At 43.9% G+C, this 22688-nt stretch overlaps 1 protein-coding gene across 1 annotated transcript in view; it reads right to left on the bottom strand.

Moving 5' to 3' along the window:
• Window positions 1-11633, bottom strand: part of MEGF9 (multiple EGF like domains 9) — a 78778-nt gene extending 67145 nt beyond the window's left edge. The window contains exon 1 of the mRNA XM_070459193.1: window positions 10844-11633. Within this exon, the coding sequence (XP_070315294.1) occupies window positions 10844-11465 (622 nt within the window). The 5' untranslated portion in view covers window positions 11466-11633. The remainder of the gene's footprint in view (window positions 1-10843) is intronic.
• Window positions 11634-22688: the final 11055 nt, after the last annotated feature.

Below are 22688 nucleotides of genomic sequence, written 5' to 3'. Positions count from 1 at the left end.
CATCATGTTAAATTACTAACCAGAAGACTGATATGACCAGGTTTTGCACTGTCTACGTATTCTCCACAACTATAGTTACACAGTTCGACTTGACCACAGTATAACACTTGAGCACTTGCAGGATGTAATAATATACATAATTACTGTTGAGTCCTGATGCCATACAAACTGAAGCTATTTCTCTTTTTTTGGCAGATGCATAGTTTTTTAATTGGAAGATAACCGCTTTACAGTGTTGTGTTGGTTTCTGGCATATGACAACATGAATCAGCTTTAAGGACACGTACCTCCCCACTCTCTGGAGCCTCCCTCCCACCCGCCCCATCCCACCACCCTGGGTGGTCACAGAGCACCAGATTGAGTTTCGTGTGCCATAGAGCAGCTTCCCACTAGCTGTCTATTTTATCCACGGTACTGTATATATGTCAATGCTACTCTCTCAGTTCATCCCACCCTTTCCTTCCCCCGCTGTGTCCATGTGTCCGTTCTCTACATCTGTGTCTTCATTCCTGCTCTGCAAATGGGCTCATCTGTACCATTTTTCTCAATTCCATGTATATATATATATATATATATATTCATTACTACGCCATATTGGTTTTTCTCTTTCTGACTTAAGAAGCTATTTGATTCTAAATCAAATCCTCCAACACTCTGTATATCATCCATCAATATATTTGCAACTGGTTCAGAAAAGCCTGGTTCTAACTTGAAATAATAGCTTCTCCTTGTCTCATCTGAGAGACAACCTGCCCTCCAGTGAGGAGGGAAGTTTATCAAATGGGGAGGGGAAATGCATCCTTAGGTGACTGCGGAAGTTACAGTTCTGAGTCTGAGATTCTTCCATGACTTTCATATCATCAAATTATCACCTGCTGCTTTCTACAACACACTGTTTGGCATCAGCATCTTGATCTAGAGTCCATATGAAGTTGAAGATGAAAGGTTTCACTGTCAAGTTGACAACAATCAATATTATCATCTTGCAGTGTGTGGTACGTCCTGCCAAATGCTAATAAGCATTACACTGTCTCTGTCCCAGTCCTTCTGGCACTGAGGGGACCATCTCAGAGCTGCTGCTCAGTTCTGCTCTACATCTACACTGAGTCTGCCCGCTTCCTTTCATCTGATTTCTACCATCATCCCCTCTGCCGCCTCCACTCCACACCCATACCTACCTCTGAGAAACACTCTTTGATCTAATTTTGATTTTCACAGCAGTTACTGCAATCAAACCTGAATCAAACTGTGTAATTCAGAACAAATGCTGAGGAGGACAATGTATGGGCTTGCTGGGGGAGGCTAGGGGAGGTGACAAAAATGGAACCCAGAATGTGCTCTGTAACCACGGAATGCTTTATTTCATTTTCTGCTTCTCCCATCTGCTTTGTCAGTGCAGCACAGTTTAGTCGAAAGGACAAAAAAAAAAAGAAAAACAGACATTTAAGTCAGACAAAGCTGGGTTTGGATTCTAGATTAATACTCAAGAACCCTATTAGGTTGGTACTATCATACTCATGTTACCGACAATGGTCTAGAAGCCAGTGGTCTAGATATGTGACTTGCACTGTATCTGTGCATGTAACAAGCTTCATTTTACAGTTAGAGAAAGTAAGGCACAGACTCATTTACAAAAACCAAAAGCAAAAACGTGCTCGGGAACGTACAAAGTGAACGGAAAGAAAGACTGGAATGATCTCTCCTGACTGCTACTCCCCTGATTAGCTGGACCATTCAAGCCCTGCCTCTGCCGACAAGTTGAAACAACAAACTAACTTAAAAACTAAAACCAGTGGAACAGGATGGGTTTGCAGGCAATACACCAACAATTCAGCATAATAATACCCAACAGCTAGTTCGCTTTGTGGTTTTGGTACACTTTATAACTATTCATTAACCCACACAACATCCAGGGATGGTGGGGCCTATGTTGTTAAAGCAGTTCATATAGAACAGATAACTCAAAATACATGGTAGACTTAAAAGGAATATGAAGTCACAAGAGAAATCTACAGCAAAAAATAAAAAAAGTGCCCAATGCCTTCCTCTAATCAATCCTCAATACAGATACAAAACTGAGTAAGTATGTTGGAATATGAAGCATTCCATCTTTCCCCTCACTGTTACCATTAATAACCCTTCCCAAACTGCCATTTCATCTCTAGACACGATGGATAGGACTGAAGAGAATGGAAAAGCTGCTCAGTTCATGCAATTTCCTTCAGAGAAGACAACTTTCCCTAGAATGTTTAAAAAAATTTCTAAAGGAATTTCACTTTAAAAGATTATTTCCAAAAAGGAACTAGAGGAACTAGAGAACATGCTGTTCTCCTTATGATTAACTCCTAACCTCTTCTTTTTGCTCACATACATCAAATAAAAACTATAGATTTTGAAAAATAAAAATCTAATAAGATCCCTGGTAATATGTCAGTTTCTAAGCATGCAAGACTGAAACAAAAGTTTCCAAAATGAGTTATCTAAAGAGTCTAAAACTTACTAAAGAAAGGTTATTGAACATTCTCCAGCCAGGCTGAAAACATACCTACCCCTGATCATTTGCCCTGTGACTGGGCAGGATACATCCCTTTTTCCAACTGAATAAATGTCCCCTTTCCCCAGTGCTGTCTCTCTGGCAAGGACACCATACAGAACAGCTGTTGTATTGCCAGTATAAAAGCAATCCCATCTGATCTGACTGAAAAACATACGCACAGACTCGAACCAAACTTTTGGGAGCTCTATATCTCTAGAGGGAGAGAAAACCAAAGATCTTCTATTGGTAAAGGCTGCGGACAACGTCATGAATTCAAATTCTGCACAATTTACACAAGAGCTATCTCCATAAGCTGCTTTAATTAATTTTAAGTTTGTGCTTTAAATTCCCTAGACAGAGTGAAATGGATAAAGAATCAGCTGTTTTCAGACTTTGTTAAGATTTCAGTTAAACTTTCCCTGAAGGTACCAAATCTTAGCTGTGTCATCACTACCCTGATCTGTCAGGTGTCAGGAACAGTTTCCTTTCTTGGGTACTGTCTTCAGCAATCTCCTTTCTTCAGAACCACAACTCCCTGAAACCAAGTAAACATCTCTGAGGTAGATCAAAGCTGATGAATCCATCACAGAAATTACAGTTAAGTAGCCCAGGGTAACATCGCTTGACTTGATCACATATAACTGAAGGCTCATCAAGCTTATCATAACTTTTTACTCATTTTTTATATTTTTTTCATTTATTTTTATTACTATAAAATTGGGTACACTGATTTAAAAAAAAAAAAAAACTTGGAAAATCCAGAAGAATACAAAGAAATGAAAATGACCCATACTCCCATTACTTAGCTTCAGCCACCTAATTATTTTGATATATTTCTTTCCTTCTGTGTATACTGCTTTTAACATAATGGAAGCATTTTAATAGATGCATAATGGTTTGGAGAGTACCATAACTTTTTTATTACAGAATTTTAGAGTAGGAAAATTCCTATTTCAAAAATCTCTATTGAAAAAACAAATCCAATATATATATCAGATGAGAGAGGAGCTGATTAATTAATTGTCATTCAAAAAAATCAAACATTTTTTTCTCAACCAAATTAAACCTTTTACATTGCTATTTAGCCCAAATCCATCTACCTAACACAAACAACTCATATTACTCATAAACAAAAAAAGAAATCTGCTACTTATTTAAAGTACTGGAGTTTTGGGGTTTTTTTTTTTTTGGAGACAGAAAACTTCTGCTATGATAATTGTTTTCTCTGTATTGTTCCGCAGGAGAAGCAGGGGGAAAGCTGGGCAATAAAGAAGATACAGAACAAAAAGAAAATCTCTTCCTTCGTTTTTTTTAAAAAGGAAGAATTAATACCATATCCTGAATATTGTACAAACTATGACATATTCTTACAAGTGGGCTTAATAATCTAAGTTAAACGGACTTTAAAAGCAGATCCATAGGAAAAAAGTCAAAGTCACAGAGAAAGACAGGTTTGTTCCGAGTGCAAAGTGTTCAACCTTGTGCACCCTGTTTCCAGGACATTTTCAAGGACCTTTTGTTCTGCGGCAAAGACTTCTTAGAAGAATTAGGCTTTGAGGAGGCACTGAAGGAGGACAAAGTGGGAATCTGTTAAGTAGAGAGGATAATTTGGTTCCTTAAAGAACATGAAAGAATGGATGGGTCTAAGAAGAAGAGACAAGAGAAAGTGGGACGTACAGAGAAGTTTCAAGTGAAAAAAAAAAATGAACAAGGAGAACAGAAGATTTTATCTTAGTGAAGAAAAAGTAACAGGAAAAGATTTTTATGACAATAATATTTATTGTGGAACAGTGGCATTACTAGAGGGATTATTTTGACACACATTTATCACATGTACTTAAATAGATACAGTTAAAAAGATTTGAGTAAATCTTTACTGTGATTCAAACACATATGTATCCAGACATAATTTTTATCTTTTTCATGACAATTAAAAAAAAAATCTCCCCTCAAAGTTACCAATGCAGTTAGGGTAGTTGTTTCTAGTGAAAAGCAGATAAACCAAAACACATACTTGAGAAAAAGGCTAAGTGACCATAGAAGAGATACCTGAAACATAATCTCAACATTATTATTAAGGACGTTTATATTATATCTAAAGAAGACAAACAAAAATAAAGATCAAGGCAAAAAGCATGAATTGAAGCTATTTTTAACTACAACTATCATCTGTCTTTCTCCCAAACAAGATCTTACCCTTCTATTCTCCTCTGATCTATTACGTGCCCTACAGCAGTCATCTCTCTACCCATAATCTACCCATCAGTAAAAACAGGACCATGATATTTTTCTTCCATTCTGTTTATAAGGGTGCCAAGATGTCTGGAAGTTAATATATATATGTTTAGAAATTCTGAGGTGAAAAGTAATGCTCATTTTAATTTTATGGGTCTTTAAAAAAAATCAAGATAAAAAGACATAATTAGATTATTTCAGTGTGTGAATTTTCAACTAGCCAGAAGGCTTCCTGGCGACAGAATTCCGTAGATTTGAAAAGAATGCTCTGGAGTTTAACTACGCTGTTCCAGCAACTAATTACACTAAGGAGTTTCTGCAGAAATCTAGGCACTTAGGTCAGGAATAAGATATAGTAAACTTGAGAAGTTCCTGGGCCTAGCCCTAAAGACTACAGACAATCCTTTCTATCTCAGACCGTATTAGAACCTAACCAAAGAACTGGAGCTCTAATTGTAAGACACTGTAAAACAGAAGATTTGAGGAGGTGAATAAATAGCACATAAGAGAATGAAGAGAGTAAATGCTAAGGAACACTTGAAAATTTCTCAGACTAGTATTCAAGGACAAATGTTTTTAGCAAAATAGTTTCCTTCTCTCATCTTCTATGTAACTATTTCTTTAAATGCCAATAGTATGGATTCTGGAACCAGGAAGGCTGGGTTTGAATGTAGGCTCCCTCACAGCTGGGCTTCTCTGAGCCTCAGTTTCCTTATCTTTAAAATGAAGATAATAGTAACACCTAACTCGATTATACCTAACTGTTGTGAGGACTGAGGAAAGTAATATATGCAAGGCACTTAAAACAGTTATCTGCAGCATAGGAAGTACTATATGTATGTGTGAGTACTATTTCAGTGGTCCACAGTCACTCAGAGCTGATGTAAATACCAGAAGATCCAAAAACACAGAAAGTTTTTCTGTTGTTCATTTGGCAGCAAAACCTGACCTGAACAAACCGCAAGGTTATTTATAGCCTTTTTAAAAACCCATTCAGTGTGAATATACACACATTTTGCTGCAAATACCTTCACGTGTTTGATTACACAGGATGCTGTCCTAGACTTCACTGGGTATACTTACTAACTTCCTAAAATCGGAAAAATTCTAAATTCTGAAACACACCCAGCCCCACAGGTTTTCAATAAAAGGTTATGAACATACATTATCTTTGAAGTCTGAACAATTTCTGTGTCCTTAAAATGAACAGTATTCCTGAATAACCATAAGCAAATTCACACCCCGAACTTAGCTGTACAGAATTTTAGGATGAAGAAAACATTTCCCAGTACAGACAGGAGGGCCCTGATTTCCAGAATGTTCCTTTCAAATAAAATCCATTCATAATATTTTATTTACACACCACAGTAGTCAGAGCTTTCAAACTCTAGGGTTTGCTTGGGGAAAAAAAAAAAAAGCCTCGTCTCTTAACTTAGATCACAAATAAATGATTAAGGCTCCTTGGGGGGCAGTCATGTGCCCTGAATCATGGGTACCAAATCATCACAGAACTGCAGAGCTGGAAGAGACCCTCGAGAACTAATCTAAACCACAATCTCTTCCCTTCCAAACTGTTTTATCATTCCTAAATGTACTCTCTCCTGTGAGGTAAGAACAACCTGCCCTAACGTGTCCTTGGACTCTCAGTAGGAACACCCTGCAGGTGAACGTGAAGAAACTAGGTGGGGTACGCTGACAGACTGCAAACCCAAAATGATGGCTTGAATCTAACACAGTAAATCTTACATGCTTGGCAACTATCTCAGTTTATACTTTAGAGGATAACAAAGAGTTTCTAAGTACAGAATGAAGACAGACTTGTCTAGAACGTGTTTAAAAAAAAAAAAAAGACTTAAGTATCTTAATGGACTCAATGAGTCAACAAGGTAAAGCAGCTGCCAGAAAAGCTACTGTGATGAGGAGCTAACTGCATCCACAGTAGTGCAGCATCCAGAAAGCACAAGGCAACTGCCCTCTCTACCACGAGCTGGTCGGAGCGCATCTGGGGGGACACGTTCAGTTCTGTGCTCCACACTCCGGGAGACACAGAAAAACTGAAAAGCTCCCTAAGAGGGGCAACCAGCAGAGTGTAAGGGAATCTGAAACCATTTCACATAAAGAACAGTTGAGGGAGCTGAAGTTATTTAGTCCAGACTCCGAGGGAACACGATGATTGCCCACAGATCCCTGAACTCTCAGGGCATAGAGACAGCTGACTTGTTCTGCGTGGCCCCAAAGGGCAGAGTTAGAACTGGCTGGTGTTAACCACAGAGAGAAATATTTCGGCTAAGTCCATGGAAGCATTTCTTGCAATGTAGAGCCACGTTAGGAGGTAGTGGCTTCTAAAGTCCTATCTAGCCCTGAAGGTCCATAATTTTAAAAATCAAACATTTATCATCACTTCAGTCTCTTACTACCGATAACTATTATAGTTTAGTATCATAGCCTCTCTCTTCACCCTTCGTAAAATGTCCTACCCAGCCAACCAATCAGTCAAATGTTTTGCCAGGACTGTGGGAGGAAAATGCTTGCTTGCTGGGCAATTAGTTTCAGTTTGCAGATCAGTGTCCCTGTAAACAAAAGAGGGCCCTTACTGAGTGGCAGACAAGAGCTCTCAACTAGATCATCATGGAAGAAATTCTTAATTCAAAGAGAGGCCAGAAGACCCATCTAGACACATAATGTATTATCAGTGCTGTTCAGTTTTATACAAACATTAAAATAAAACACCCTGTACTCATCTTCCCAAAAGCCAGAGAATCCAATTTTGCCAACCTAACTAGGTCTTTCAAATTCAGTTAGAACCAGGTCTTTCAAATCTCTTTCCTCTGTCGAGGAGATGCATTTACTGTTTGAAGTAGACTAGAACCCATGTTCAGATAGAAAGACCAGACTCAATTACATTACTGTAAAGCTAAAACTGCCCAGTAAAGCAGTAAGCCCACAAAGGCAGTTCAGCTGCTGAGAACTAGACAGAGGCAGTCCATAGTGAATTCACAGAAAACTACAAGCTACAGAAAATTTAAAACACAGCAGAGCTACCAAAATTGAGCACCTTAAAATTTCTGTTGCCCAAAGACCATCACAGACATAGGTATATGGTAGTCCATGGAACTTACTAAAGGCCTTGAACAGTTCCGATGGCAAATATTACTCAATCCAGCTTTGCTTTACTTACAATCGATTTGGAGTCTACAAAACTCCAGACAAGGTATTAGAGAATATAATACAATGGACTAATAATATAATATGATGGACTAAACAAGAACACATTCTTCTCTGAGCTTTTTAAAGTGAAGCCAAGAAGCAATACAAGTATCCATAAACAAGAGATTAGTTAAATAGATACGGTATATACTTACGATGAAAAATACAACTGCTGAAAATAATAAGGTACACTTTAGGTACTGACATGAAAAAAAAGGCCATGATACACAGTTAAGTGGATATGGCAAGTTGCAAAACTCTATGGCTTGCAGTATATATATGTAATTATTATATTTAATGTATATAATTTATATATTATTTCATCTTGAGCTTTTGAAAACTATTTATTAATAATCCTGTGTTTACGGACTTCCCTAGTGGTCCAGTGGCTAAGACTCTGCGCTCCCAATGCAGGGGCCACAGGTTCGAACCCTGGTGAGGGAAGGCAATCCTGCATGTCACAACTTGCTTCTGAGAAAAGATCAAACTGTTAATAGCAGTAACATTTAAGGACTGACAGGAACTGGGAAGAAGTAAAGTGGGTGGGGAGAACTTCCACTCTTTACTTGTGGACTTTTGGTGCTTTGTAATTTTTGCAGGTAAAGGTTATCTTTGTAGACAAATGCTATGAGTTCCGCATATGAGGAATCTGGAATAGGCAAATTCACAGAGACAGGAAGTAGAATGGTGGTTGCTAGGAATAAGGTGGATGGCTGGCCATTGAGGAGTTACTGTTTAACGGATACAGAGTTTCAGCTGGGGAAGGTAAAAAAAGAGAGTCCTGAAGATGGGTGGTAGAGATGGTTAAACAATTTGAATGTGCTTAATGCCACTAAACTGTACACTTAAAAATGGTTAAAATGGTAAATTTTATGTTATGTATATTTTATCACAAAGAAAAAGCAACATAAAAGGAAAAAAGGTTACCTTTGTGATTTAAAAATAACAATGCAAACATTAAGGTAAAATAACATCAATTACACAGACTTATGACATACTAACCTTCCAAAAGAAGGAATCTTCCTACATAAACACTACTGTGTGCTTCAAACTTTGGAAAATCTAATTTATCCTTTTCTATTATATTTTACCTAGAGGAGGAAGTGGCAATTCACTCCAGTATTCTTGCCTGAAAAATCCCATGGACAGAGGATTCTGACAAGCTATACCCATAAGGTCGCAAGGAATCGGACATGACTGAGCACACATACTACCATTACATTTTACTGAAACAAATAAAAATCATCACAAGTCCCTATTAGTTTCCTCAAATGCTTGCTACCCCATTTAAAAAAATTATCATAATGATAGTTAACATACATACAGAGCTAATTTACTCTGCACCCGGAACTACTGTTCTAAGCACTATAAATGCACTTAGTTAATTTTCCCAGGATTTCACAGAAAATTTCAAAGAATTCACAGCAATCCTATGAGCTAAATACTATTATTATCTTCATTTCTCAGATGAAGAGAGGTTAACTGACCTTCCCAAATTACACAGTTAATAAAAGGCAGCAGAGCCAGGGTTCACACTAAGAATGGACTTGAGTCCATACTCTCAACCACTATGATTCCTGCCTCTCAGTATCATGTCAGTCTCTCTATAGGGAGGCCAAAAAAGGTTACAGTCAAAATCCAGCTAGTTAGCACACTCCTTGAAGCTGGAAGAAATACCAACTTGGCTTCTTATGGGTGAATAATCTGCATTCCTACTTATGTCAATGCCAAGCTCCAATCCAAGATTGGACTGTATCATGACTCATAATCATGTGGGAAAACTCTCTACAAATTCAATTATAGTCCAAAGTCCATACCTGACCCGACAGTAAATCACTGAGCCTAAGAATTAGGTCAGAGATCCATTAATATAAATCCAGCTAAAGGCAAAATGGTTTGGACAAATCAAACCCCAACTCAAAGCAAAGGAATTCAGAAACTCTTGTCTAACACCTTGACAAGGCAGGTTTTATTTGTTTAGTTCCAGGCCCACTTTAGATCTTAAGAGAAAAAGAACAGAAGTTGTCTCTAACTGCTTGAAGACTTTCAATCAGCAGGAAGAAGAGCTTTATTTTTTACCAGGACTCAGACAGAAATTGGCTTTTATCAACATCAGCAAAACTGAACATTCCCCTTAAGGAGGAAAAAATGGGCCTCCCTGCTTAAATTGTGTATTTGCCCAAACATATTGACCTTGTAATTGAGGAAGGAAAAGAAAAAAAAAATGGTGCAAGGAAAGGATTTAACCTAATTTATAAATGTGCTCAGCCTAGATACACACCTGTCCCAAATGACTACTGAATCCATTCTTCTGCAGGGAAAACACGGATTACAATTTCTTTTTTCTTTTGGCCTCAAGTGGTCTGTACTACTGTTTGTAAACAAAATCCTCTCAATATCTTTTCCACCTGTCACAAGCACAGCTGATATTTACATGGACAAGGAACGTGGAGCCTTAGGAGGAATCCCTTCGGTTTCTGACCTATTGGTCGCGAGAGGTCCCGTGCTGGTTCTCAGACTTCCCCAGATCACCCAGGCGGAGAGGCAGGGTGAGCGGACCGAACCCAAAAGTTTGCGCCCATCCAGCGCAGCTGACAAAGGCCAGAGAGCGCTGTTTGGAAGGAGGTGCGATGCCTTCCACGCAGCAGTCGCTCCCCTCCCAAGGAAGCACAGCCCAAGTGGGGGACAAAAGACTTTCCAGACTGGGGGCTGGGGAGGGGGGTGGGGCTTGGACCTCCCCTTGGAAGTCGAAATCTGGGGAACCTCTGGGGGCAAGAAATGATCCATTCCAGCCAAGAAGCCCAACGCTAGAAGGACGGGCAGCCGCGGGGAGGGTCCGGCGGCCGAGGAGGCGCTGGGACTCACCTGGGGGAGGCGGAGAGGGGGCTTCGGTGGCAGGTGGGGTGGGCGGGACGCTGCTGCTGCTGCTGCCGCCGCCGCCGCCGGGGAGAGCCGAGGTCGGGATCGGGGGAGCGGTGGGCGCCCGCACCGTGGTCGCTACAGGGGTGGTCGGCGCTGGGCCAGTGGTCGTCGAGAGGGTGGTCGGCGCGGGTCTGGCTGTCACCCGAGGGGTAGTCGGAGTACGTTCCACCGCAGGAGGTGTGACCCGCGAGGGAACGAGCGATGCCTGAGAGGTGGTCGGAGCGGGCCCGGCGGCGGTGGTCGGAGCGGGCCCGGCGGTGGTCGGAGGAGGGGTGGTCTCCGGGGGCTGGGCTGAGGAAGACGCAGCCTGGGGTCGGTGGAGGGTGGCGCGCGGGGGTCCGGTCCTCGGGGCCTGGGCTGTGGGAGCCGTGGCCTTAGAGAAAGGGTGGCTGGGCTCGCCCCCCAGCCACGGGCCCGGCGACGCGTTCACCTGCCCCGCGGCCCCGCCGCCGCCGGTGACATTCCCCGCCGAGGTGGCTGAGGCGGCGGCGGCGGCGGCGCACAACAGGGCGAGGCCGCCCAGGCTCGGCAGGCTCCTCATGGCGCGCTCGGCTTCGCCATTCATTCATTCAGTCAGTCAGCCGGTCGGTCAGTCATCTTCTCCTCGCTGCACTCGGACCAGGGAAGCCGCCGCAGCCGCCGCCGCCACCGGGCGCACCATCGCCACCTCCCTCTGACAGGCGGCCGGCCCCGCGGGCGGGCCCCGGCGCGGAGGGAGCGACCGGGCCGAGAGCGGACGGCCCGCCCTCCCTGATTAGCAGCCTGGCCGGGCCTATGGGAGGCCACGCCGTCTCACGTGATCTGCCCGCTTCCCGGCCTCTTTGTGGCCCTACGAGCCAATCAGAGGGCGCTGAGGAGAGGGGGCGGTGCTAACGCGAGAGGTGGGTGGAGCGAGCGCCGCTCCAGCCGGTCAGACTAGCGGCAGCCCCGGCTTTGTCTGCCCTAGAAGCGGGGCGCGGGCCCCGGGCCCCGGGCGCCGGGGAGCAGACAAAGGACGCGCCCGGCGCGGCAGACTCCGGGCCAAGTCGTCTGCTCCACTGGGCGGCGAGCGCGACCCCGGGACGGGGACTTGGCTCTTGGGAGCTTCCCCACTCTTAAACAATGGGGCGCCAGCGCCTCGCCCGGGCTCGGGTGGGGACGGAGCTGGAACCCCCGCGATGGGTGAGGGTGGCAGCTGCGAGGATGTAGATCACAGCACCTCCTCTGCTGCCCGAGAGCGCCCGGCCTCGGCCCTGCGAGGTCTTCGCTGCATTCCCATTTCAGAGATGAGGAAACTGAGGCCCTTGTTGAGGACCTTACCGAACCAAGACCCACGCCCTCACCAGGCACCTGCTTTGGGCCAGGCGCTGTACCTGGCGGGACGGGGGTTCTAGAGACCCGTCAGGAGTGGAAGGTGCAAGTTTCCTGCGTGGGGGTGACAGGCTCACATGCACACTTCACCTTACACCCCCGGGAGAGTGAGGTCAGAAAGGGTTGAACCTCAGCTCCAAGCTTCCTGCTGAGTGGTTTTGTGGCCTGAGTGCAGTTTTCTCACCTCTAAAATGGGGTTGATGGCAGCTAACATCCCCACCGCCCACCCCTGTCTCACAGAGCTGATGTGAGAATTAAGTAATGCCCTGAAAGGGCTTAACGCAGTGCCTGGCCCACAGTAAACCCTCATTAATGCTGACTACACTCTGCGTACTGTGTTAGGACAAGCCCCACGCCGCAGACCTGCGTGTCCTCAGAGCCGCCTGCCTATTGCGGGGCTAGGGGTGGGTCTGACCACAGAGTTTGACCCTGGGTGACACTAAACCCTGTGTAAAGCTGGAATTCCGATGCGCAGCCTCGCACCATCACACAGGATTCAGAGCTCGCTCAGGCGCTGCAGCCGGGCAGGGCGCGTTTGTCATCTGACAGGGCTTAATCCCAGCCCCACCGCCAACCCATTCCTGGCCTCCCCTGTATGATGCTTCCTTTGTGCATGGCTTCCCATTAGTCACCGGCCTCCAACCAGAACTGGGCGATCATATTTGCGTGCGAACCTGTGTATCTGTTAGTTAAAAATGCACTTGTTTACCTGAATGAGGAGTGGGTGGGGAGAGGGCGTGTATGTGCTTGTGTAATGAAACATAAACATGTTTGTGAGTCTGTGTATATGCGTGTATATTTGTATGATCTTATGAGTATGGGAGCTGGTAGCTATTTTTGCATATTGTATGTTTTTAAATATCTGCACGTGGACTGGTGTGTGTTTTATGTGTATTTTCTGTGTGTTTTTACATTTGTACCTATGTGTGATTCAGATGGTAAAGAATCTGCCTGCAATGCAGGAGACCTGGTTCCATCACTGGGTTGGGAATATCCCCTGGAGGAGGAAATGGCAACCAACTCCAGTATTCTTGCCTGGAGAATTCCATGGACAGGGGAGCCTGGTGGGCTACCATCCATGGGATGACAAAGGGTTGAACTGGACTTAGCAATTAAACAACAGCAACATGAGTGTATCTTAATAGATCCCTCTATGTATGTAAGGGGAGGGGGCAAAATGGGAGGAGTGTGCGTGGGTTCTGGTTTCAAACCAATATTTAGGAAGTGCAAATCAAGATTCTGTTTTTACTTCTCTTGGGGAAGGGAGGGGATAGGTCAAGCCCCTCCCATAGTCTTTTGCTGAATCTTTCTAGCCCTTCCAACCCCAGCCCAAATACCATATCCTCTAAGAGAAATTTCTGGATCTCTGAGTGGGAATTAATCTCTCTCTCTCCCTATTTTCCCACTGCCCTTTGTTTGTTCATTGATTATAGCCCTGATCTATCAGTCTCTCTATCCCCTGCCTCTTCCTGAAAGGATTAAGGATGGCTTTCAGAAATGTATGCAACAGGATATATTGGATTGCCCCCGTGGCTTCGTTACTCCTCACAGGCATGCATCAGTGGGAATACTAGAACTTGGGGTTTCTGTCTCTCCTCCATTAGGCTGCTCTCTCTGCTCTCAGTGCTCAGCAGGGGGGACACATGTGAGCACAAATCCATGCTGGTTAGTTTGAATTACATCGCAACGAGACCCTGTGGTGCCCTGAGAAGAGTTTGTATCTTTAAAGTCAGACAGAGCCAGGTCATGACTCTGCCAGCTGTGTGACATTGGAGGAAAAACCTTTGACCTCTCTGAGCCTCAGTTTCCTCATCTATAAAATGGGACCAGTGAATTCTGCCTCAGTTAAGCTGAGGCCCGAAGGGGACGTTTTTACAGAGGCTGGCATGCAGAAGGTGCTCAACCTCACTTATGCCAGTGCTGACGCTGAGCCTTGTTGGCTGGCTGAAGGACCACAACCAGAAACAACTTCTCCATCGGGTGACATGGCTTGGCAGCCACCCTACCAGATATCCCAAGTGATAGCTGAAAGATTCTGGGTTGGCCTTGAGCTGTGCTATATCAGAGATTCTCTGGCACTACAAGAGAAAAGCTGATACAGCTTCTTTGCCTGGAGAATCACAGAGAAAAGACTAGAAGGCTTTGCCAAAGTAATCCAGGCCAGCTCCCTGCCTCAGACAGGGATCACCCCCACTGCAGGTTCTAAAATGAGTTAATTACCCTGTTGACATATATAGTAAATGTTGCATTTTCTGGAAAGGTGATTAAAGTGTCTTAATGTGGATTCACTCCCCATTTAATACTTAAATTTCTTATTCTGCCTTTATCTCTAAACAGCAAGATGACTTTTTGTTTGTTTCTTAGGAATAATATTTTACTTTTGTGTTTTAAAATTAGGAACGCTCCAAATATCCAATGTCAGAGACAGGTGTTGTATCTCTTTTAATCATAAAAAGTCATTGTAATGGTGGCTATGAAGACATTACAAAAAGATTAATAACCGGCCATTGAGGTTTTACTGTGCGCTACATGTTATCCTAAAAGCTACATATGACTTCTTTTGTTTAATCCTAAGAAAGACCCCAGGAAGTAGGTATTAATACTATTGTTGTTTGGTTGTTGTTCAGTCACTAAGTCATCTCCGACTCTTTGCGATGCCATGGAGTGCAGCACGCCAGGCTGCCCTGTCCTTCACTATCTCCTGAAGTTTGCTCAGATTCATGTCCATTGAGTCAGTGATACTATCTAACCATCTATTAATATCCCCACTTTACAAATAAGAAAACTAGACCATAGAAATGTTAAACAGCTTTCCCAAGGTTACTTAGTGATAGAGCCAGAAATCAAACTAAGGCTGGCTGACTCTAGCTGGCACCCTTAACAACTCTGCTCTAAACGGAAAATGCTGATGATATGTTAAGAAAAGAGAAGATAAAAATCATGGCTCTGACTCTGTGTAACACAATGTTGTTTGGTACTTTCCCTGTGGCTCCAGAACTGCAGCTAAGGTCCAGGGCTCTAAAGAGAGCTGTCAACCCATCCGTGGCATCCGGGGCCACTGGACTTAATGGGGGGGAGGAGTTGCAGTGGGAAGGGATGCACAGAGCAGAGAGGGCAAAGAGAGCTGACCCCTCTGGATCCTCAGCACCTAGCACAGTGGCAAATAAAAAGAAATGGCTCAAGAATGTTCTGTTGAGCTAAATGAGGCCTTGTGATATGGCAGACACCATTCCAGGAGTTTTGCATTTGTAACCTATTTATTCCCCAAAGGTAGGGTTATCACCTGTGCTTGAAAGAAGGCAAAAGAGAGCCTCAGAGAGGTTAAAGGACTTGCCCAACACCTGTGTGTGTGTGTGTGTGTGTGTGCGCGCGCGCGCGTGCATGCATTAAGTTGATTTTAGTTGTGACTCTATGTGACCCCATGGACTGTAGCCTGCCAGGCTCCTCTGTCCATGGGATTCTCCAGGCAAGAATACTGGAGTGGATTGCCATGCCCTCCTCCAGGGGACCTTCCCCACCCGAGGATCAAAGCCACATCCTGTGTCTCCTGCACTGGCAGGCGGGTTCCTTCCCGTTACCACTGGGAAGCCCCTGCCCAGCACCTGCCTGGCTCCCAAACCAGCCGTTCTCTAGACGCCACAGCCTTCCTTGTGGCCACTGGCCGTTGCACATGGCAGGCGGTCAGCGAACACAAACTGAAAGAAAGAATAGGTGTCCACCGAATCTAAGCTTCCTGCTGGAGCAGCATTTTAAAAAAGAGAAGCTTTGGGAGTAAGAGAAGAAGGCATAATAACACAATCAGCAAAAATAACTTCATCTCTCAGATTCCAATAAAACACAGAAACTTTCCCCTTTCTGGTTTCATTGAAGCAGCAAGGCTGATATGGACTATTTCTAATCCTGCTGGAGCCTAGGCTCCTATCAGATGTGGCCAGATGCAAAGTTTGGCATCATCCGTGGACAACTTTAGTTATTGGGGCCACTATGAACAAAGTCTGCTCAGCAAAGGACACTAGCAACTCATGGAAAGGAAAATACAAATGGCTAAGATACATGAAATATTGTGTATTCAACTTAAGTAATCAAAGATTTGAGAACTGAGACAGTACTTTTTTTTTTTAGCCTATTGATTTGGCAAGAATTTGTTTAAAATGGTAATACTTGTTGCTGGTGAGGGAATGCCTCACAGAATTGATGAGAATGTGAAGTGTTTTCTCTCTAACTTGTTACTTTCGCTTTGAAGAATCAGTCCTAGAGAAAATAAACAGTGACGTAAATAAAGCTTTATATACAAAAATGTTCATCAGAGTGCTATGGATAATCCTGAAAATTAGAAAAGTCTAAACAGATAACAGGAAATTCCCTGGTGGTCCAGTAGTTAGGACTCCAAGTTCTCACTGCTAAAGGCCCTGGCTTAATCCCTGGTCAGGGAACCAAGATCCCACAAACCATGCTGCTCGACTGAAAAAGTAAACAGATAACAATAAGGAGGGATTAAATACTTTGTGCTCTCTGCCATCCCTATGTTGCAACCCTATACATCTTTAAATAACAATATTCATGAAGGAAATTCTTGCAATATAAAATTATGGAAAAATAGGTTATATATCATCTAGAGTAGCCAAAATCCAAAATGCTGACAATATTAAATGTGGGAGAGGATTTGCAGCAAGAGAGCTCTTATTCACTGCTGGTGGGAAGGCTAAATGTAACAGCCATTTGGGAAGACAGTTTGGTGGTTTCTTACAAAACTAAACATACTCTTACCATATGATCCAGCACGTGTGTCCTTTGGTATTTACTCAAAGGAGTTGAACACTTATGTTTATACCAAAACCGGCACAAGGATGTTTACAGCAGCTTTATTCATAACTGCCAAAACTTGGAAGCAGCCATGATGCCCTTCTGTAGGTGAATGAATAAACCAGGTCCATATCTGGACAATGGAATATTATTCAGCCTAAAAGAAAATGAGCTGTCAAGTCATCATGGAAAGACGTGGAGGAAACAAATACATATTACAGAGTGGAAGAAGCCAATCTGAAAAGCTCATACACTGTGTGATATTCTGGAAAAGGCACAACCATGGAGACAGTTAAAAGATAGTGGTAGACAGGGTGTGGGAGAGGGATGAGAGATGAGGAGGTGGAGCACAAAGCATTTTTAGGGCAAACAGAAACACCTGGGATGATACTGCAGTGATGGGTACATGGCATTATCCGTTTGTCCAAACCCACAGAACGTACAACACCAAGAGTAAACCACAACAGGCTGAATGAATATGACGTGTCAAAGCAGATTCATTAAGTGTAACAAGGGTACCACTCTGGTGGGGGAAGTTAATAGTGAGGGAGGCTTTGCGTGTGCGCTCAGTCGTGTCCAACTCTGCGACTCCATGGACTGCACCCTGCCAGCTTCTTCTGTCCAAGAAATTTTTCAGACAAGAATACTGGAGTGGGTTCCCATGCCCTCCTCCAGGGGATCTTCCCAACCCGGGGATCGAACCCACATCTCCCATGTCCCCTGCACTGGCAGGCGGGTTCTTTACCACTGCATGTGTGGGGCAAGGGATATATGGGAAATCTCTATACCTTTTGCTCAGTTTTGCTGTGAACCAAAAACTCCAATAAAAAATAGCTTTATTAAAAAAGTTTCCATGGTTATTTAGACTATGACCTCAATTATGTAAATATATGAATATATTCATATATGATTACATTCATATATTGTTTTACATAGTATAAATAATATATGAATATATTACTAATTCTATACAGTATCTATATGAATATAACATTTGATATAGACACAAAATAAAAGTCTAAAAGGGAATACAACAAAATATTAACAAGTTTAGTCTCTGAATGATTGTATTATGGGTACTTAGACTGTTTCTCCTTCATACTTTTACACATTTTTCCTTTTTCTTTTTTTACAATAAGCACACATTACTTAAATAATCAGGAATAACCCACAATAGAACTCATTTGGATCTGGGGGTATGTCTGCCAGCCATATCCTAGATCTGCTTCCACATTATCTCTTCTTCAGTTGATGAGGAGGAGAAAATTTTAAGTTATAAATTCACTTTAATGGCAAAGTGCCTTCCCCAATGAAACGAAATGCTGAAATCCCACCTCAAAGTCCTTCTGATGCTAAAATAAGCTCAGAAAAGCATTTGCTGTCCTTCTTGGCGACCCACCGGAGGACGTCATTCACAGTGGGCACCAAGTCAAGCCCTCGCTCGTCATCAGCGCTGGCTACAGAGCAAGGAATCCGAACCATTTGGGGGAGGAACGGGGTCAGAGCTTCACAAATAACTCTTTCCCTTAGCTTGCTATAATTATAAGACAGGGGATTACTGACAGGTGCAGAACACACACAGCTCTCCCAGTCATTGTCTCGTTTGAGCTTTGGGACCACTCTGGAGAGAAGGTGGTGGTGATATTAGTGATATACTGCTAATAGTTATAATAGTAGTATACTAACCATAGTAGTGACTAACATTTACTGAACACTTATTACAAGGCAGACATCATGCTGAAACCCTTCATGCACATTTTCCCTTTTAACTTTATACTGTGAGATAGAAGTGATTATCCCCACTTTCTAGGTCAATATAGTTTAAGTGAAAGTGTTAGTCGCTCAGTCGTGTCTGACTCTTTGCGACCCATGGACTGTGGCCTGCCAGGCTCCTCTGTCCATGAGATTCTCCAGGCAAGAGTACTAGAATACTGGAGGGAATTGCCATTCCTTTCTCTAAGGAATCTTCCTGACCCTCGGATCGAACCTGGGTCTCTCTCATCTCAGGCGGACTCTTTACCGTCTGAGCCAGCAGAGAAGTCAGTATGCTGCAGCTTAAAAAAATCAAATCGTGGAAATAATAAACGGAAGAACTAGGGTTCATAACCAATTTTTCAGTCCTCAAGTCCAGAGTGATTTCCACAACTGTTTACTGAGGTTTCTCAACTTTACTTTTTATTTCTGTTAGGAGAGAAACAAGGGCAGCAGCAAAGACTGCCAGGCTCAGTCCTGGTCTTTCCAGCTGTATAACGTTGGACAACTCACTTTAGCTCCATGTTTCAACATCATCTCTTGTAGATTGAGGATCATAATATTTATCTCCCAAGTCAAGGTTGAACAAAGCAGTGCATACAAGTGCTGAGCCGAGGCCTGCCCCACAGTAAACACTCAAAAGACACACACCTGACTTTCCTAAACCTTGTCTTTTCACATACTGGGTCAAGACCAAGTGAATACAATGACCTCGGGGGTTAAGCCCAGAGCTTCTAGGCTCTCAGTGGATTTATACTCCCCAACCTGTTCCCACGACCTTGGCCTTCTTGAAGAGCTTCCTTCCTCGGAGTGGGTACCTGTCATTGGAATGGTGTTTAGGGCTGGGAGAGTGGCAGGAGTGGGTACTTGATTCCTCAGGTACTTTTAAGAAACCCAGGCCTTTGGGACTAAGATGCTCTTTGTTGAACTATTTTGAGGCGGCCATGTGGATTTTATGCTGATTTCTGAGGGCTGGAAAATAAGGAAACCCAGTTCTCAGGGGAGCAAATGTTTCCCTGAAAAAGCCACAGAATGAGTAAATATCAGAGCTGGAACAGGACTTAAGAATCCGCCCCTCCAAACCTGAACTCCTAACAACAATCCACCAATAACCCAGAGAAAGAAAGAGCCTTAAGCAGACCCCAGTCTCCCCAGGGTCAGATCCAAACCCCCTGGCCCTCAGGCCCCCATCAGACCCGCATCATTCCTTACAGAGGGGGAAGCTGGGAGCTGGCGAGGGACCGACAGTCTGCTGGTGGGAGCCCAGGACCTTCCCACCCATGGCATCACCCTTCTGGCATCTGGTCCAGGGCCTTTTATGTCACCAGGCTCCCTCACCAGGAACTTTCCTCCTGGAATCAAAGAAATGCTGCTAGCTCTCTACTGATGGCCAAGGCAGTCTTTTAAATGATAACAATAATCAAGGTCTGCTCTCAGGCACTAGTTGAGACCTCAAAATGGCAAAATCTTCCAAATTAGGCCACCTTAAACTAAAGGAACTAGAAACAACATTTTCCCCATTCCATCAGGCCTAAATTAGAACAGCTCTGAAGAGGATCCTGGGAGATTAGGCCAGCTCTCAGGCCTGTGGGTCTGATTTTCTTCCTTGGTCACCGCACTTCTCTTGCGATCAATGGGTGTTTATTGGGTGTATGTGTCAATGCAGCCTGGAATTTGGAATTGATTGCAATCCTTAGCCACATACAGACACCTCTTTAGAGACAGGAACTTTGGAATCTTGGCTCTCTGGTCTCATGTTGGGGAATTAGATTATGAATCAGCCAAGCTGGGTTCTCCACCCAGAGTCTATCTCCCTTCAGGGTGAAAGGGTCTAGTAGGAAAAGTCCATGATACATACACATTACATGATACATGATACATTACATGATACATGATATATTACATGATACATATACATGATCCTGTCTACATTACTTCCAGCCTATGTCATTAGCGCAAGAATCCACCCCTCTAAGCTTCAGTTTTGACATCTGTAAAGTGCGTGTATAATGCCTGGTTTATACATTCTGCTTCTAGGAGGATTAAATCATTCATTCATTCAGCAGAAACGTATTAAATACTGATTAAGAGATATCCTAGTGAATAAGATTTGAAAAAAAGGGCAAGTACTTTGCCCTTGTGGTGCTTACAATATATCGAGTGAGATAGCCAATTAACACCTGTTAATGAATATGTAAATAAGCAAGATATTTACAGCCTATGATAAATAATACAAAGGAGAAGAAAGGGTTCTGTGACAAAGAGAAACTGGAAACATTTCCTTAGGTCAAGGAAAGCCTCTCTGAGGATGTGGCATTCAGTCTGAAACCAAAAGAAGAAGCTAGTTCTGCAAAAACGGCACGGAGCAGCACGTGCAAAGTCATGAGGTGGGAAAGGGTCTGAAAGGAGGCAGATTAGCAGAGGGTATTAAGTGAGGGAGAGCGTATTAAGCAGTCCAGAATCAGGTGGGAGACGGAAGCGCGGAACTCTGTAGCCGGGTAGGCCTTCCCCCGTGGCTCAGCAGTGAAGAATCCGCTTGCAGTGCAGGAGCCGAAGGAGATGCGGGTTCGATCCCTGGGTAGGGAAGATCCCCGGGAGGAGGGCATGGCAGCCCCCTCCAGTATCCTCGCCTGGAGGATCTCATGGACAGAGGAGCCTGGCAGGCTACAGTCCATAGGGTCGCAGAGAGTCAGACGCGACTGAAGAGACTTAGCATGCACACACACAGCCGTGTAAGTAGATGGGATTTTCTTCTAAGAGAAATTCGAAGTCCCGGGAGCCTTTTAAGGAGGGGATGGAGGTGAAATCAGAAGCAACAAGGGCAAGAGCACAGTGAGAAGACTGAGTGGTCCAGAGGTGAGAAGGCGGCAGCCTGCACTGGCCTAAAGGCGATTCATGACTGATTTTAGATTTGGGATGTCAAGACTTGCTATTAGATTGGGTGTGGGGTGGGGGAGAGAAAGAAAACAAGAATGATTCCAGGAGGTGGGAGGGAAGTTCGAGGGGGAAGGGACACATGTATACCTGTGGCTGATTCATGCTGCCGTGGCAGAAACCAGCACAACATTGTAAGGCAATTACCCTCCAATTAAAAATAAATGTTTTTAAAAAAGAATAAAGCCAGAAGTGAGCAAGTGACGTTAAAAAAAAAAAAAAAAAAGATGATTCCTAGATGGGAGATCAATGGACTCAGTCATTGAACAAACATCCATGAAGCACACAGATCTGCCTCACGTGACGTGCCTTGTTGTTGCTGATAAAGATAGGGATGCAGAGCATGCTTAGGCAGGCAGGTAGGCCAGAAAATAGGCAACTGTAGAGGCTTTTAAATGAGTTCGGAGGATGTTAGGGAACATCTAACTCTGCTAAGGGAAAAGGATCGAAGAGGTCTTCCTCGAGGAGGGGAATGTGAGCCGAGTCTTGGAGAAGGCCCAGGACTGAGGCGGAGGACTCGGGTCATGGAAGAGGGTTCTGAAGTTAACGGCGGCAATAACAGTAATGATAAGTGATATTCGTGAAGCCTTGACAGCAAGCTTTGCTGTCGTTTAGTCACTCGGTCGTATCCGACTCTTTGCGACCCCATGGATGGTAGCCTGCCAGGTTCTTCTGTCCAAGGAATTTTTCAGGCAAGAATACTGCAGTGTGTTGCCATGCCCTCCTCCAGGGGATCTTCCCAACCCAGGGACTGAGCCCAGCTTTCCCGCATTGGGAGGCAGATTTTTTTACCGCTGAGCCACCAGGTCTTCACCAGTGTGCCGGGAACTGTGGTAAGTGCAAGTTAAGGGAATTCTCTGGTGGTCCAATGGTTAAGACTCCAAGCTTTTCACTGCTGAGGTCCCAGGTTCAATCCCTGGTTAGGGAACTAAAATCCCACAAGCCGAGC

Source organism: Odocoileus virginianus, chromosome 31 (genome assembly GCF_023699985.2).
Source record: "Odocoileus virginianus isolate 20LAN1187 ecotype Illinois chromosome 31, Ovbor_1.2, whole genome shotgun sequence".
NCBI classification, from domain to species: Eukaryota; Metazoa; Chordata; class Mammalia; order Artiodactyla; family Cervidae; genus Odocoileus; species Odocoileus virginianus.
This window is presented reverse-complemented; position numbering and strand designations above follow the sequence as displayed.